Here is an 18,237-nt window from a genome sequence, read left to right on the forward strand (position 1 = left end):
TTCTTTCCTTTTTTTAATCCTTATTAGCAGACCACTGGAATCAAGAAGAGAAGCTTCTCACTCTTTTTCTTATTACGCTCATCCATCTTCATCAAAGCTCAAGTGAGAATGGATGAGAATGTCAAAGCAGGTTGGAGCCCTTGCGTGATTGGTTCCTCCGAGCCGTTGCGACAGCTCATTTGCATATTGCACATTCATCTGCTTTGACAGCTGGTCCAAAAGGGTCAAACCGCCTTCAGGGTGAAACCTTTAAAACCAGGCAACATTCAATCAGTTAAGCGTTGCCTGCCTACCTTAGCTCGAATCACAGCAATGTTGTGGAAGTTCCAGTTGCTTTCTTTCATTTTTGGTGGACGTGCGGTTGCTACATCATATTGGCTTCATTTCTGCTTGTACATCATTGTCACACATTTTCTCTTTGCCATCAATAAAACTCAACTTAAACGAATAAAAACGAATCTGGGGCCCTTCTTGATATGGCATGGGGATCAGATGGGCTACAAGCGTAACTATTGCTTGCTGCAAAATACTAGATGAGGGCAAGTAATTCCATTGAAACTATGATACTACAGTGGAACCTCAGTCTTCGTGATTAATCCGTTCCAAAAAACTCCAACTAAAACCCAATCACACAAAATAAATCCAACGCAATATTTCATGTAGGGAATAATGTAAATTAATTAAAGACTTCGATTTGAAAATACAAATGTATTTTTGGAAGGTTTTAGTGAACATCAAATTAACTCATGGCCACACGAATACAAAGTCAATGCGCCATAACATTTCTGAATAAATCATTTTCTCTGCATGTTTCTAAATTCAGCTGCAGGCCTGTGTGCTTTTGCGCTGAAGACGACGACGACTAGGACACACTGAAGTTTGTCGGCGTGGAAGACCTTCAAACTACTTTGAGCTGTAAAATTAATCCTCTAATTCATTTTCCACTTGAATGTGCTCATCACTTATTAAACCGTAATTAAACTTTAGTGAAGAGCTGTTGATGCTTTGCGGGCTTTTCATCCTTATGACCATCAAGGTGGGGAGGAGAACCCAACCTCATTTCGGGTCTTGAGTTCTGTCTGTCAGAATTTAAGAAATCCACAGAGTAAGAAAAAAAAATGTCCTGAACAAACTCAATCACTCACAGGCCTAAGCACACATATGAGCATTGTGGAGATGAAAATTCCTTATTGTAATCTGATTACTCCTTGCAGGCTATTCATAAACACCAGTCACCTTGCCCAAATGGAAACTATTAGCACACTAAGTCCATAGCACACTGGGTCAGGCAAACATAATTACCTAATATTGATTAATGGTCTTTCACCAGTTATTGATGATGAATGCCACCTTTGACGATAGGAAAAAGCAAAGTAAATTGCATTAATCCACATTGTCAAAAAAGGTCCATGGCCCATAAAAATCACATGCACACACAATGCTCCTATGATTAATGTGACTGCATAAACACCACTGTGAGTAGTAGAAATAAATGAGTCCAAAAAAAAAAAAAGTATACTTCACAAATGACCGCACTTAGATCACAATGCACCAGAATAGATTAAAAAAAAAAAACATGTCAGGAATGAGTGGAGCAGAGCGACCAAATGCAGCTTTGGCCAGGGGTTATTGAGGCAAAAAGTAGTTGGAAGGGAGTCAGGTTGGGAAACAAAGACACAGACGGGATAGAGACTCACGGACAGCAAACAGACAGACATAAAGTCCACTCGGAGAAGGTTAAAATTCTGACCGTGAGCCTCCAGACAGACCGAGAGAAAACCAGACAAACACACGGGCAGGGCTTAAATACACAGGGTAACAAGAGGAAGCAGGTGACAGACATTACGGTAACAAAAGGGGTGTGGCCGAGGGAAGTGCAGGCCGAGCGTGCTCTGGCACGGGCGTGACACAATACTTAGAACTACTAATCAACAAATTAAAATAAAAGAGCCACGGCATCCTTGGTCAATCAAAGTGTGCTCTAACCCTTGCGCAATGTACATGTCATCACTCTCGGCTGTTAATCTTTGATACCCGCCAAAGTTCACACAATATATGCGTCCTAAAATGCCAGTTATTCATTATTAATGCCACTGTGAACAATAGTAGCAAACACAACAATCCATTTTCCTTACCGCTTGTCTCATGGGGGGGTTCGCAGAACAATCAAGAATCCACAGTTTAAAAAAAGAAAAAGCAACATATGGATGGTCCTGTCTCTCACCTATGACCAAGGAGCGTCCGTCGCCCAGAGGGTGGCGCTGGTAGCGTGGCACGGCGAAGGGTGGCAGCTTGTGAAAAAGAGGCTGCAGAAGAGGCTCCAGCCTGGAGGCGGAAGGGTCCGACGGGAAGAACAGGTTGAAGATCTGAGAGCAGGCCGGATGGAGCTGATGCACTGACAGACAGTGACACGCTCGTTAAAACAACCGTGAGCAAGAGACTTGACCCCCATCTCATGCTTTGTTTTTGGGTTTTTTCAAACAACTTCAATAATTCAACATGACCCAGTTCTCAAATGCAATAAACATTTTTTTTTTCCTTTTCGAAAGTAAAGGTTAGCTGACTGATGCATGTACATAGCATGTTGCACGACTGCGGCGACGGACTCACCACGAACGGTGGGCAGCACGGTGCGACGCATGGCCAGCACCAGACCCAGAGGACAACCCAGTAGGAAGCAGTCTGACACGTCAAAGTCAAAGCGTCCGGGGTTGATCAGCAGACTGGGGCTACTGCTACTGCTGGCGCGAACCTCTGCGTTCTCCTTTATCAGACTGGACACATAGAAACGACGTGCAAGGAAGATCATGACATCCGACTTCAAAGACTTTGTAATTCATGTACCCAACCAAACTAAAATTTAGTTGAGATTCCCAAAATAGACATACAGATGCAAATAAACAGCCTTTGGTGCAAAATAAAAAAAACGATCCCGCCAAAACAGTGGTCCTCGAGTTGCTTCTTGGTTAATAGTGGACAAAACCAGTTGAAAACCCCTGATCTATATCAGAAACCTTGTGTGAAACCTGAACTCAGGCTTGAATCTTCATTCATTCATCTTCACACCGTCGTAAAACCACAATTTGGCTCGGAACCCAAATTTGTGAGACCAAATTTGGTTTGAAGCTCTAATTCCATACCCTAACCCTAATTTGGTCTCTAAAGAATGAACGTAAACGAGTTTGCTTGTATTGTAAATTGCATCATTATGTACAAATGTGACTAATGATCACAGTGGAGTCGCATTAAGATGCACATCTATGGCTCACTTTTTATGCCAGTGTCTTGGTTTAGCATTCTGTGGCAGTCGACACCGTCTCGCCTTTATGACTCAGCCACACACACACACACACACACATACATACACACTATGTCTAACGCACTACACAACCAGCCTGAGGGCCTGTGAGTTGATTCTCTGTGCTGACGGACAGAATTTCTAGCAAGACAATGTTTCCATATTGACTCTTGTGCAAGAAAAAGGGATGAGCCAACTTTCTGCGAACATCTTCAAATCAATACAGCACCAGGATTTGGTTGACTTTCATTTTCTTGATGCGGATACAAAGGCACCTGGCATCACAGTGTGAATGTCTCATGTAGTGTTTCCCAACCTTTATTAAGGCAAGGCACACCACTAAGCAAATATACTGAAATCAATTTCATCGGAACAAAATGACTTCGAATAATATCTGAAGTCGTTTGATATATTCACAGAAAGCTAAGACTTCTTCAGCTGTATGGATGAAAACAAATCGATACACAGCTTTATGGTACCTTCTGTCAAATAACAGAAGAACATTTAATATCCTATAGTTAGGAGAAATTGATCCAGAAACAAAGGGAAAAAATATTGCAGGTCAATACCTGGGTCACGAAGGAAGACGTAAGACATCCCGACTACCATTATTTTATCCTTGGGTGAGGGAAATGAGTCCACAGCAAGTTTAGCGTTTATCTTTATGTTTGTTCATCGCGAAGCACTTGGTGCGATAACTCACAAAAAACTTTGGTCGACACGAGTTCAGCGCTGTCTGTGGCTAACAAATGGCGACAGTATGCTAGATTAAAATTGACTCAACTTCCACATGAGCTCATTTGCATTCAAGTCATAATGGAATGAATTGTATAAACACTATGACAGCGTGCAAGTTAAATGAGGCTAAAAGTCTTTGGATGTCTAAAATGGGCTTTATGGCTTGTGAGCAATGCGCATACAATCTATGCGTCTATGCGAGCTAATTAGATGTGAAGTCGCCCATGTAAAGTACTTTCTTGTTGGATGTCGGGAGGCTTCCGAGTGGCCCAATTTGGTGCTTGATATGCCCATCAAACAAGCTTTTATTACAGTCATTGTGGCACTGCCTAATTCAAAACTCTGTCTTATAAACACACACTGTTTTGTAGCGTTTTATGGGTCGGTGTCACTTTTTTTTAATGCAGTAGTTGGGAAAAAAAAAAAAGGCTGTTACTTTGTTATAATGCGAAGCAACATCAGACAACATTATCAGAAACAAGGAACAGGTAACACGAGTCTATGTATCCAACAACACCGCAGCTCTACTTTTCGGTTTCCCCTTGACATGAGAGTGCTTCCTGGAAGTGACTTTTCCAGAATGCAATGCCTTTAAAATATGATTGAAGAAGGCTGTTGGAAACATCTAATATGAGCGGGTAATGGGTGACCGGTCATGTCTATCGAGGAAACGAGGGCAGAGGTTAATGTCTTCTCTACGAAATCACAAGCCAAAGGTGAGCGCTCGGTGTGACATTATGTGTGAATGAACGGATTGCCATCTGCATATATATTACATGACCGAGCGTGTACGACATAAAGTGACTATTTATAGCGCAGGCAGACGGGTGAGTGACGTAGGGGGTTGGAATACGGCCAGTCGGACTGCAAACATTGAGGAGAAGCTGGAGCTAGACGGTCCAGATAGACTTGGACGAGGTTGGAATGCCAATACCAAACACACAGACAGATTGAAAGTGAGAGCAAATGCTGGCTACACTGGACGGCAGGTACCGGCCGGGTGTGTCAGATAATATTACAAATAAAATCCACAGGTTTTCCCCTTCAGAGGAATCCCCCTGGAGTCTAATGTATTTTCAGAGCCTTCACTGCCATCTTGAAGTTAACTTATCCCTTGAGGCTAGAAAAAAAGAAAAATAATGACTAGGGGAGGTTGCTCCAACACAGCAATGTTTTTTTTTTTATCAGGAAACGTCTGGGTGAAGTTAGGCTTAGTCACCTGAGTGCAGGGTTATGATAAGTAAACGACACTAACTTTAACCACAGTAAGAATCCCAAAGTATCACCTGGAAAAGAAGACGTGCTGGCCGGTGGATGACGTGTCGCCGTCGTACGAGTCGCTCTGCTTGCGGCAGAGGGACGGCGGCCCCTGACAACGACCTTCATTGGGTGCTGAGATGTCGATGTTGCTCTTACTAAGCCTCTTGCTGGAGCTTAGACTAGGACTAGACTCTCCAAGTAGGCCCGGGTTTTCCTGAAAAGAGAACATAAACAGATGGAATTCTAGCATCTTACCATTTTATTCATTCTAGTTTGTAGATCTCAAACCCTTATCAATCTGCTTCACGGCTTTTTTTTATTTGATTTGCTTTCTTGCCATACGTTAGCATTCCAACTGATAGCGTTGTGCCTATCCGAGTAAGGCTTAATAATCACCTTGAGGCTTTCAGTGCTGTTGTTCCTGCTGCCACCGGTGGTGTTGTTGTTTGGGCTGCCAGGTCTTTGTTGGTTGCTGAAGCACAGCGCATCAAAACACAATACGCCACCTACGCAGTCGCCCATTAGGCACACCTGCATACGACACGCACAAGGAGGGTTCCATCGCATTTTTAACATTCTCCAGGGGTGTAAAGATTTCTAGGAAGCAGTAAAGTCTCAAGCGATTTCTTTCATTGCTTCATGATAAGGGCGACCATCCATAATTGAAGCCTATGATATAGATCTTACAGTTCAAATTTAAAGGTTAAAAAAAGTCTCTTGACATATTTTAAATGTATTTATAGCATGTGCCAAAGCTTATTGTGATGAAGACATCCTCCACAAAATGTGCCAAATACAGCACGATTTAGTTTTGCACTATGATGCAATTGCCTTGTTGCTGTCAGCCATTTTTTCTGAGATGAGTGGGCAGATACTTGAATGAGTCACCAAAGTACCCAACGGAATTCAATTCCACTTGTTTTGCAGGCCTTTGCCTTTCAAAGGCTATTGCATGCAAATGCCAAATTGCTTATCTGTTCAACTTAATGTCACAGATTTATTTTAACCTACATCATGCATAAAAATGAAAATATTTACATTTTAATAATATGGGACCTTTAAAAGTTCCCTTTGTGGTGAACTGCATTGTACCATTACTTTTGACAATTATAACAATCAATAAAGGCAAATGTATTAATCAATCCTCTTCATTAAAACTCTCTGCCGTAGTGTGTAAAAGCAAAAAAAAAAAGATCCAATCTAATATGTACCACTGAGTCACTGAGACCACTGTGTCGCCACAAGAGTCGAACTAATCAAAAGTAATAGCCACTGGTGAGATTGTAATTATACCTTTCTTGTAATCACCTTAGCCACTTTTAACCTGCAGCTCTTGATTCTCTCCTTTGGTTGATTGGCTAATCGAGACTGTATCGACCCCCTGGAAGATTTTTGTTTTTTTTTAAATATCCACTGCGAAACAAACTTTGGATGATCCTTAAAAAACAATTCAAGCTCCCTTCTTAAAACTTTGATAACAACATGACATGAGATGGTGACCTTTGATATTTGGCCGAAAAGCATAAACCCGAAGCAAATCCACTCACCTGTCCTGTGAAACCCTGGCCATCGTCAGACTCCAAGAAACTGCGATAGACCTGGTTGGCGCGGGCGATGACGGTGGCCACGGCGTCCTGGTAACGCGGCGAGACGATGGCAAGCAGCGGCAGGGCGGCCAGCGGCAGGTGGTCCACGCTGCTCGACACGCAGCTCTCGTCGTAGCTGTATGGGTTGAGACTGGAAGAGCAAGAAGGGATGCACAAATCATCAACAGGACTGTAAATCTTTACAGAGGATAAAGAAAAAAACAGATTGTCAAAAATTCACTTCTTGATTTTGTCAGAATAAAGCTGCCATTCCTCAGCATTAGGAAGCGATAGATGAGGAGGTTTTGGGCATCTAGTTAAGTTGCCCCCTGGATGCCTCCCTGGTGAGGTTTGGAGGGTATGACCCAGCAAGAGGAGGCCCAGAACACACTGGAAGGCCCATGTCTCTCAGTTGGCCTCCTAACATATCAGGATCCCAAGGCAACATGAAGTGCTTGGGGAAAGGCTAAGGCTGCTGCCCACGCGACCTGACCTTGAATGAGCCAATGCAAATGGACGGATGAGTGGATATTTTGGTGCGACATGGATTTTCTTTTCAGGGCGCAGATAAGAAGAAAAATCTTCGTTGTGTCACAAGGAATAAAATCTCTTTGCGCGAGTGAGCGCCTGCATGTGTGTGTCAGCCAAGTTGACTTTAATGGATGTGTGTGCACGGGTGTGATAGCGCGGGGGGGAAAGATGGCATCGCCCGACACGCTCTCCGAGCACCGACTGACTGTCAACGCCATCCATCAGTCGCCGGGATGACAGGAAGTGGCAGCAAAGCTCGGCCAAGGCTGCAACGCGTCAACGTCCGAGGGGTGCCCGCTCTGTGTGTGCATGTGCGAGCGTTGATAGTGATGCTTGTCAAACTTGAGCTCTACGGAATAATTTGCAATAAATGATTTGCCTTTTCTACTTGCGGTGACAGACGCATCAATAAAACAAACATAACTAACATAAATTCACTCGGTTAACAACTCAATAAACATTAACCACACGGTGGCTCACTCTTGCAGTCCAAATGATTCGAATTAAACTTCAAATACCACAGATCTTGTGAAACTTCAAACACCACAGATCATGTACGAAAAGAATCTGTTAACACAAAAGAAGTTTTGAAAACGAGGTAGTGGCTATAATTTGAATCCTCCGGGGGCATCTTCAAAGGATCATCCGAACATTTTGCTTTACGTAACATTATACCAGAAAATGAATGGAGATGTGCAATTTTTTCCACAAAAAGTAAACAATCGCCACTCTGTGTATAGAGCTAAACCAAACCATAACATCTCAAGCCCACAATAACTCATGAACTACACTTTAAAAATGCGGCCATTGTAAAACCACTCGAATTTGAGCAGTGTGGGTTACCTTTACCTAAGGTTGGGTTAATTACTATTGTGACCGCGCAGTTCGGAATGAAGATTAGATTTGAGCACATTGAAGAACTAAAGGCGGTCATCATTTTGGAAAGACACAGCACTTGGTTAGCTATGAAACTAGTCCAATCCCCGTGGACAATATGGCTTTAAAAAAAGAACGCCAATTTCCCCCACCCTCCTCTAAAAAGTCACACCCTCCCCCCGCTGATAAATTGAAAAAGCAAATGAGATGATTCAAAACATACAGTAGATACATTTCAATTCAATTAATAATTAAAATAATAAAATTATTTCTGACAGCACACCTGTGTTTGCAAAACACAGTTGTACATGATCTTTTCAAATCAAATGAAAGTTATTTCAGTCTACTTGATGGTATCACTAAAAGTTTTATGTTCTTTTATGTATTGCATGAATTCATTTAGCTACAAAAGCACTGACAGCACATTTTTCATAACACGCAGACATTTGCACATCTAATTAAAGGCACGCAGACTAATGAAAGTGGATGAAAAGATCAGTTGTCAGTTGCTCTCCGTCTCCTGTCACTTACACTTGTTAACACTCGCTGAGCAAATGTATTAGATTTTTTTTTTATAACCCTGGCTGGGGTCCCAGTGGAGAAGTTATCAAGAAGGACACACAGCCGTGAAGCATCCCGGGATTCGTCACGATGCATGGACTGTGTGATGTGTGACTGTCTAGCATGCAGGATGCATCCCAAGCCTCTGGAGATGCCACTTGACTGGCGCTCTCTGAGGCTTCCTTTTAGAGAGATTGTGTTTTTACCCCCTTTTTTTTTTTTTGCTTTTAGAGCCCAAACATACTTGTAAGATAATGGTGAACAGGAGAATTGGAAAATATCGTGAATGTGAACAAGTGCAACACTGGAATACTTAGGAGGAAGTGTGTAAAAGCTTTTAGTGTTAGTAGGAGGCAAAACTCTATTTATTTTCATGAAGAATCTAGGTCATGTTTTTTGTCAAATTTGTCACGATACGACGGTATCTTGACTTAGACATTTTTCAAGATTTTTTTTCGTTGCCTGCAAAATTTGACTTATGGGTTTACTAATATAAGCTAATAAACTAATATAAGATGACAACAAAATCAATATTGTCACCCTCTTAAAATAATGGCCAATATGAACCAAATTCTGATTGGATTATAATTTTGAATAATTTTATTGCAGGCGTAAAGAATTAATTAATTTCATAATTAATCATAATCATTAATAATTTAATTTTATATTAATCATTTAATAAAGGATGTAGCTGATTTTATCGGAAGCCAGCATCCTAGGTAGATGTTTAAGGAAAAAATTATTTTGGGCGAAATTTGACTCATGACATGGTTTCAAGAGGCTAATGATTTCCAGTGCTTGCTTCAACCTGTTTCTCTTCACTCCCTGCATTGATATTACGGTAGTAACTTATAACCCTTTAAGCAACAACCATTTGAACTATTCGAAGCAGTTGGATGATATAATACACACAAGCAGATATTCTTTATCCTCTGCAAAATTCGACTTATAGAACTGCATCTTAAATCTGCATATACGTCTTCATCATGTTTTATACTGCCCTCTGGTGGCTAAGGCAGTCACACAACAATTATTTAAGTGACTTCTTTGTTCTCATTTTCGATTCATTTCTCTTCATTCTCATTATAGACACGAGGGCCTTTGGAGATGCTCTTGCAGGCCTGACGAAGGGGTTCTGACGATGGGACTCCATTAACTGCAGAAGATAACACTACCAATCAACCTGGACTCCCTCAATGCTGCTAAAAGATAAAAACACCTCTCACACAAGGAAAAAAAAATGTGTCAGCGTCTATCTTAATTGCACTTTGGATGTAGAAATACAAGCTAATGTGCTCCTCAGCGTATCTTCATTAACAGCGCGAGACTGTAAATAGGTGCAGTAGTTACTCGCCACCTGCCAGAATAATGAGAGTCCAAGGTAGACCTTCATCTCTTCTCTTTTAATCCATCCTCCAGGGCTTCTTTCCATCCTTCCGCTCATGTCAGCTTTTTAATAGTCCAACTGTTTCTTTTCCGTCAAGGTGGTACAGAAGCGTCGGGCAGGCACCAAAGGCTGGTGGGCGTGAAAGGAAATCAATTCGGAAACCTTTTGCCGTTAATTGGCCAAGCAGCATTCTCCACTGTGCAGCCGTTTTCCCGATGCCGCTCTGGCTCTGACAGCAGCGTCAGGCATGTTGGCTTGAGAATTTGAAAACCTAACCTTGTCTTTTAAAGCCCAATTTGAAACCTCATCCTTGTTGAAATCCCTCATTTGAAACCCCAGCTCTGCTTTAAAACCCTAAAATTTATTTCTAAATCGAAATACTCACTTGAAACACAAACCTTGATCTGAAATTGATGGCTTGACCCTAACCCTAATTTAAAACCCCAATGTAAATTTTAAATCCAGATTTGAAGACTTGATATAAAAACACAAATCCGTGTTGAATTCCTAATTTAGAAACCCTAAACCTGGATTAACACCCTAACACTAATTTGACAACCCAACTTTTGTTTAAAACTCTCACTTGAAACCATAAACTGCCTTCAAAACAATTTAAATCCTAATCCTGGATTGAAACCCTAACCCTAATTTGAAGACCCAATTTTTGTTAACCCCATTTAAACCATAATTTGAAAATCCAAACATATCTTGAAACCCTAGTTTGGAACTCAAATTGGAAACCCCAACCATAGAAATAGTCGACATAATCCAGTCCTAAACTCAAATGTACAATCCTAAACTTGTTTTTAAAATCTAATCTGAAGATAAATAATATTTGAAGTAGCCACCCCTAGTGCGAATGTTTGTTTATAGATAGCAGTTTGTGATGTTTTGACAGGTTACCTTCAGCAAATCCTGTGGCTAAGATAATAACGGCGGAGCTCTCGGGGATGCGACAGGCTGTCGACACAACAGAACAAGTCTCCACGGGGATGCCCGACAGTGCACCATTTCCAACCACGTTGTGTGAAACTTTTTGCTTGTGCCATCTCCGCGTCATTTTCTTATTTATTTTTTGTCAGCCAAGCTGTTGGCCGCAAAATGGAAATGAGCCAGTGAAGGCTTTCCACCTGTTCCTCCTATGTTTCTGTTTGTGTCGTGTGACTCAAATGAGGCTCTGCACGCCCACCTGAGCAACACAAGACAATGCCAAAACTATAAACTTGACTTGACTTGACTATAATGACATCTGTAATGGCAGTTATAACTGTTGAGAATGGCCGAAACCACTGGTTCTCTTTTAAACTGAAGTCCCCAGACTTGCAGGGCTCTGTCAGACGTAAGTTAGGCTCTACAAAATGTCACAATTCAAAACTGTATCTTATTTGTTTTCTATTTTGAAAAGCAAACCATAGCTTGAAACACTAATTTCAAATGTGAACCCATCTTAAAAACCCCATCTTTGGTAAAAGCCTTAATTTAAGACCCTAATCAAACCTTCTAAATCTCGTTAGTAACCGTGTTGCTGGGTTGAAGCATGAAACATAAAGCCTTGCTTGGAACCCTATTGCAGACTTAAAACACGACTTTGTAACCTTAACCTTGGTTTGAACCCTAAATTTGAAACCCAAATTTGAAACCGTAACCCATGCTTGAAGCAAACAGATGGCAATGATGATAAATGGCTGCATGCAACGCATTCTTGCGAGCCATGAGAAAATAATTAATTCCCTCTTGACTCCGACAGGAATGCTTTTTAAATATTTGATGCGCAAATAACTGAAGGCCGTAACGTGTACGTCAAGCCTATGCAGCGGTACGGCGCCCAAAGGACTGCTGTGTTCCTTCTGCGCCGCCAAACACGTTTTGTCTGTGACCATTCAACCGAAACACGCTGAGCTTTAAAACCAAACAATGAGTTCCAAATATAAAACGACATCTTTAGCTCTTTAAAAAAGATAACACCGAGTCATAAAAAGCTTTATTTCTCGATCATATTTCTCCTCAACAAAAGCACTCTGCACTGCAAAAGAATTATTTTATCGGACACGAGGCTGTATAATTCATAATGAGGGCCGAGGTGACACCAGCCGTCCAGATCCATTAAAAAAATAATGCCACAAATGAAAGATGAATGCAAATCAAACATCAATTACCACTGAACCTACAAAGATACCTCTGCCAGGGAACATTAATTCACAACCTCTACTTAAAAACGCCCAAAGGTGAAATGAATCATTAAAAAGATAGCATCAGGAAGAAATGTTAAATATTGGTGCAAAACCAACCTATTGCAAAATTCCTGTCACAGACAGTAAGTGAAGTGGATTAGAAAAGAAGACAAAAATGTGCATTCATGCAGAGTGACAAATTCCAACCACGGGATTAAACACTTACTTGGACACCAGCGAGAAGGCTTCAGCACACACCGCAGGGCACGGCACCAATTTGATCATCACATGCTCAGCGGCGGCCTGGAAGTGCGCCCGCGTCACCTTGTTGAGCACAGATGCCAGGGTGGCCACGTCGCCTGCCTTAGCGCTGGGGTCGCCGCCCACCGTGTCCAGGATGTTACCACCGTGCACCACCAGAAGCAGCACGTGCGTCCGACATTTGGAATTCTGCAAAAGACCAGACCCCAACACGTTGCTCGTCACCCAATATTACTTTTTGTACTCTCTCTTGCTAATGAAACAATTGGGTGTTAGTGATCACAAGTTGAATGTTTTGGACAAACACTGTAAGCGTCATACCTCTATGTCCTCAAGTCCTTCAATGCTGCTTTGTGGAGCACAGCGTGGATCACCCAACTGATAAAGACCCTCTGTAAGTGGATGATAAAAATAAAACACATGTGGCACAAATAGAAAGGTCAGCGACTCAAGTCGCACTTTTAGGACTTGTTTGGCTAAAACTTACCAAAGACTCGATTTAAACTTATCCGACTTAACAAATTCAGGCCTGTTACATTTAAAAAGGAAAGTAATTTTTTTTATGTCACGTGCGCAAACCTGGAGTGTAGAGGCCACATCTTGAGGCAAATATCATGAAGGGAGCTCCAGGAATTGTTAGATTCAGTAATTGCGTTCTGAGAAAAAGAGCCTCTCAGTTGTTGAGACGAATCATCCATGCACACGTGGCTGGTGAAACTCAACAACACCAAAGTGAAAGTGGGAGGCTTAACCTAAAATTCAAGAGGACATTTACAGGTGAACTGAATTTCTTCACCCTTTCTAAGATTTGGTCCAACTCTTCAGTGTCTTCGTACATTTTGCACAACTTGATACTTTTGATCAACTGCAGCCGGTCTTATGTCGTCTTGGTTTTATGATGTCACAATATGATCAATCCCAATATTAGGTTCGCCTTGGAAATTTACCCAAACAATGAAATGCCCCAATGTATTGTGATTCATGTATATTGTTTCTTATCAGGATGGTATGACTTGATTTTGAACTTTGAACTTAATTTTCCCACCTTTACCACAATAACCTGAGATTTGCATGACACCTGAAGGCTATTACTTGCCATTTACTTACAGCATGACGTGCACATGAGTTACTCCCACCTCTGCAAATGGAAGTCGATTTTTGAAAGTGATCGATATTAGACTAATGCCTCTTGATTTGTCTACATTGCGCCTGCAGACTGAATGTTGCTTCTCCGATTTGGTCAGTTGATAAGCATTTTTCTCCTCTGTAGAAAACCAGCCAAGCAATGAAAGCCTTCTATTCACTGCGTCATTTCATTCTGTTTCCTCTCTAATTGGATGCTTATTTGGCTTTATTTTGTCCGTCATTCCTAGCCTGGTGCACTCAAGGGAGCTCGCCGCACGGCAACACTATTTTTGGTCACAACGAATAGAAAATCAATGAGAGGAGCTTTTCCTTTCTTGTATAAAAAGTAGAGGAAGGAAGAAAGGCTGGAGGGAACGAGTGGGAAGGAGGAAAGCGGAAAGTTCCGGTATTCCCGGGAGGCAAAACATTGTCGGGTCTCACACAAGGACTATTTCAAGATGATGCTTGGAGTGTAATGTCTGCAACTAATAATGCAGCCATCTGTCAATATTAGCATGACGAATGGATTTTAGTGTGCTATACGGCAAGAGTTTCTATTGATATCCAATATCGGATACATTTGAAGAAAGAAGGTGGATGCATGATCAATTTGAGCAGATACTGTAAGATTTGCTATCAAGCTCATCTGAATCTGGTTATCTGATTCGTTACCATTAGTCAGTGAAGAAAAATGTTTTTTTTGACTGTGTCTTGCCACATTGGACAATGTGAGCACTGGAAAGGTCTCCTTTCAAATTATTCTCCTTTTTTTTTTTAGCCAGTCAACAAATAAGAAGGACTTCCGGGATCTGAGATGAAAGGACTTAAGAAATGGGAAAATATTGATCCACCCCCCCTGACAATTTGGAGCCCTCTTGGCACAAACGACATGAATAACACATTCACAACAGCCTCCTGAAACGTGATGTTTCTAGCGTGCACTTTTCCCGCTCACTTAGTTGTTCCCGCTCTGGTCTCTCGTGCCACGGCGGTGTCACATTTATCTCGTGTAGCCGAGCAGATGTTTGGGCTGAGCGCCGCAGGAGGACGGGAGACGTGAGGAAAGCCGGCGAGCCAGTGAGGGAGCACTCGTCTTTATCTCAAAGATTTCCTGTTGCAACTTCCTCCGCAGTTGCAAAAAGGAATAATGCATGTCGACTTTCTTTTCAGTGCCGACACTAAAATAAAACCAAAATGTGTTGCAGTATTGTTTCTAACCCTAACCTAAGACTTTGACGTGAGGATCAAATTGTAATTCCCCAAATTTCCAACCTTAACTTTGGCTTGACACTGTAATGAGAAGTCCTACTTGTAATTCATAATAATTCAAAATTTTGAAACCCTCAGATTTGGCTTGAATCCCTAATATGTAACCCTAAATTGAAACCCTAAACCAGGTTTGAAAAATTCAACTGAAGCCCCTAACCTTGAAAGCCGTTTTGAAGGTTAACTTGAAATTTGAAACCGTAATATCTTGAACCTCATATTTGAAACCCTAACTTAAAACCATAACCCAGATTTATCGTCATCGTGTGAAGCCCGAATTTGGAATCCATTTTGAAGCACCAATGACGGCTTCAAGCCTTAATTTATGCCAAACGAATCACACAAGTGTCTCACAAACACAACCCTACCTCGTCTCGTGTAAAAGCCTAATTCAAAACCCTAACCTAAAAGCCATCACCTCTACTTTGATCAGATTATCCTGTTTTACTGAGGCATTCTACCAAGTGTTTCGATGAGCAGAGTGACAAATATGCGACGTTCAGAGAGGGACATAATGGTGATAGTGGCGATGTACGAAAAGGGCAGAGTGGCGGAATAAATGGGAGCACACAGGCTGGGGACAATTGGGAAAAAAATGGAAGCTGAAGGAATAATTGGAGAGGTAAGGAAGCCATAAAGGCTTCAGAGGAAGCAACAAATAGATGGAGATTTAATAGGCGGCGCTGACTGAGACGAGCCCGCTGCACTTTTCAGCCGTTAATTGCGGGTAGATTTCCCCTTAAAGCCACGAGGCCGACCCGCACCGCACTCCGATGTGACCCGAGCTAATGTCAGCGCTTATTACGCGCGCACAAATGATGATGGGACTAAAATATGGACAGCTGGGAGCTATTAATGTGATCACTCCTCTTGACAGTTATTCATGATATCCGGCACCTTGCAGAGACGAAATAAGGCGTAGAGAGTAAAAAAAAAAAAAAAACTAATTGTTCCTTGTAAGTTATTTGTGATACAAAACAAACTCTACAGTCATGCAGGGAATGGACATGTTATGCAATGACTTTGATGTGATTGGTCCACAGTGCACAAGAGAACTAAACAACGACTTAAAATAGTCCCAAAAAAATAAAAGTTCATTGCACATTCGGTCACGCTCAATGCTCAAAAGAGTCCAGTACTTGTGTGACAAGCGGGCACTTCACAGGTCCTTGATGCTTTGGTGAGTGGCCCCCTGTTGCTATGTGTGAGAGAGCATGTGCGTGTGTGTGTGTGGGTGTGTGTGTGTGTGTGTGTGGGTGTGTGTGTGTGTGTGAGAGAGAGTGTGTGTGTAAGAGGCACTTTGTGGAGGATCTCCACAGGAGATAATTCTTTGATCTCTGTGGTACGTTTCCCACTGAAGTTCAGTCATTGAAATCTTTTGCTTAGCTTTTATTTGGAGGTTTCACAGAACCTTTACAGCTCCTTTTTTTTTTTTTTTTTTTTTTTTTGTCCGTATTTTGAAGACGTTTTCGCAATGGAAATAATGAAAAGGCTCCAGGGTCAAGCTGTTACTGTCATTAAAAAAAAAAAAGACATAATTAATGTTACTAGCTGTCGTCAAAATTTCAAGACAATTGATTGCGATTAAATCAAAAAAGCAGGTCAGTAATTACATTTTCTTTCTAACTGAGTCTAAAGCCTGCGTTGAAACCCTAATTTGAAACCTTAACCTTGGCTTCAAAGGCAACTGTAACCCTGGTTTCAAAACCCTTATTTAAGATCTCAGCCTATGCATTAAACCTTAATTTGAGACTCTAACCCTATCTTGAAACAATCATTTAAAACCTTACACCGGCTCGAAACAATAATTTGAAGCCCTTGACCTTGAGACTAAACTTAAATCGAAACACTAACCCTAGTTTGGAAGCTTAATTAAAACCAAACACACAGGATGGTGTTATTTCCTTGGATGCTCACTGAGCTGAAGTTACATTGAGAAGAATTGACTGATTGAAGCTGTACTGTGTATTTACATTTACCACGCCACGTTACTGGAAGCGACACTTGAAGGCTTAAATATGATTATTATTAATAGCAAAGCAGCAATTGATCAAATCCCTCTGTGGCTGCAGAGCAAGTTCAAGTATTCTATTGAAAACCCAAAACACTCTGCATAAATCTCCATAAAAACCTGAGCTGATTTATGAGGACAAATGAAAGTTTCCCATTGTGTCAGCAGCATCACTCAGGATGGTTAACATTTGCCTGAATGGATTCTTTTAGGATTCTTCGCTTTGTTAGGGATTAATACCTTACATCAAATTGCATAGAGAGGTACATTCATCTTTAGTGCAAGAAATCTACACAAAAAATTATTCGGGAAATAATCAGTGCCCAGTAAACAATTATATGTATGTCATCATGAGGCTATTCCATGTTTGGTTTTAATGTGGCAAGAGCTGCCGTGTTTGTCAAAAGACCTTGTACAGTGTAGCGCTGCAGTTTTGATCATTTTCAGATAGCTCCAAGCTATTATTCCACTAGCATCAGCGATTGAAGCCAACAGACGGCGAGAGCAAGAGAGAAAGCGCTCTAAGGTTCAAACAGATTGCATATTTTGCATGTCATCATTTGTGCTGCCCCCCCAAACCAACCTCCCGCACCCCTGTTATATTCATCTTGGGCTCAAGCTCCTTTTATTCCAAATCACCAAAGAATCAAGTCGTAGCATCAGACTGTAATCTCCCTATTCTCATTTTGTGTTTTTTTTTTCTTTTCTTCTTCCACCACTGGGCTGGTTGTTAATATGAGGCCAGTGACATTTGGAATATTGCTTGTGGTATTCAAATGAAGCGGTGAGGTCGGGCCATTTTGGCATTTTCAGCAGTAAACAATGAATTGCAGGGGGGGGGGGGGGGAGGGGATGCTAAATCAATTCAAACACATTAAGGGTGGAAAATATTATCATCTAAAAGTCATACATTCTTGTGGCAATATAGCTGAGATGAAGTTGACATAACACCAATATCTTTGTTGTCTTTCTAGTGTTTTTTTTTTTCAAAACTGATGCACAGAATGTCATGCATTGTATAATATCTTCTGATTCTTCTGTTTAGTTTACATCGAGCCATTACATTGAGCCACAAATACCGTGTTGGCCCGAATATAAGACGACCCCCCCCCCCCTCTTTTTTAAGTTTGAAAAAAGCCTTTGTCTAGACCCCGAATGTAAGATGA

At 41.4% G+C, this 18,237-nt stretch overlaps 1 protein-coding gene across 1 annotated transcript in view; it reads right to left on the minus strand.

Annotated features, from left to right (window-relative positions):
* The window catches only part of LOC147054562 (membrane-associated phosphatidylinositol transfer protein 3-like), a 46,771-nt gene that overhangs the window by 12,043 nt on the left and 16,491 nt on the right, over nt 1–18,237 (minus strand). Inside the window, exons 4-10 of the mRNA XM_085915545.1 lie at nt 12,991–13,061; nt 12,635–12,858; nt 6,844–7,033; nt 5,693–5,827; nt 5,323–5,510; nt 2,611–2,774; nt 2,225–2,395 (exon numbers count right to left, since the gene is read on the minus strand). Coding sequence (XP_085771671.1) covers nt 2,225–2,395; nt 2,611–2,774; nt 5,323–5,510; nt 5,693–5,827; nt 6,844–7,033; nt 12,635–12,858; nt 12,991–13,061 — 1,143 coding nt within the window. The remainder of the gene's footprint in view (nt 1–2,224; nt 2,396–2,610; nt 2,775–5,322; nt 5,511–5,692; nt 5,828–6,843; nt 7,034–12,634; nt 12,859–12,990; nt 13,062–18,237) is intronic.

This window comes from Syngnathus leptorhynchus, chromosome 7 (assembly GCF_054491065.1).
Source record: "Syngnathus leptorhynchus isolate UIUO chromosome 7, UIUO_Slep, whole genome shotgun sequence".
In the NCBI taxonomy this organism is placed as follows: Eukaryota; Metazoa; Chordata; class Actinopteri; order Syngnathiformes; family Syngnathidae; genus Syngnathus; species Syngnathus leptorhynchus.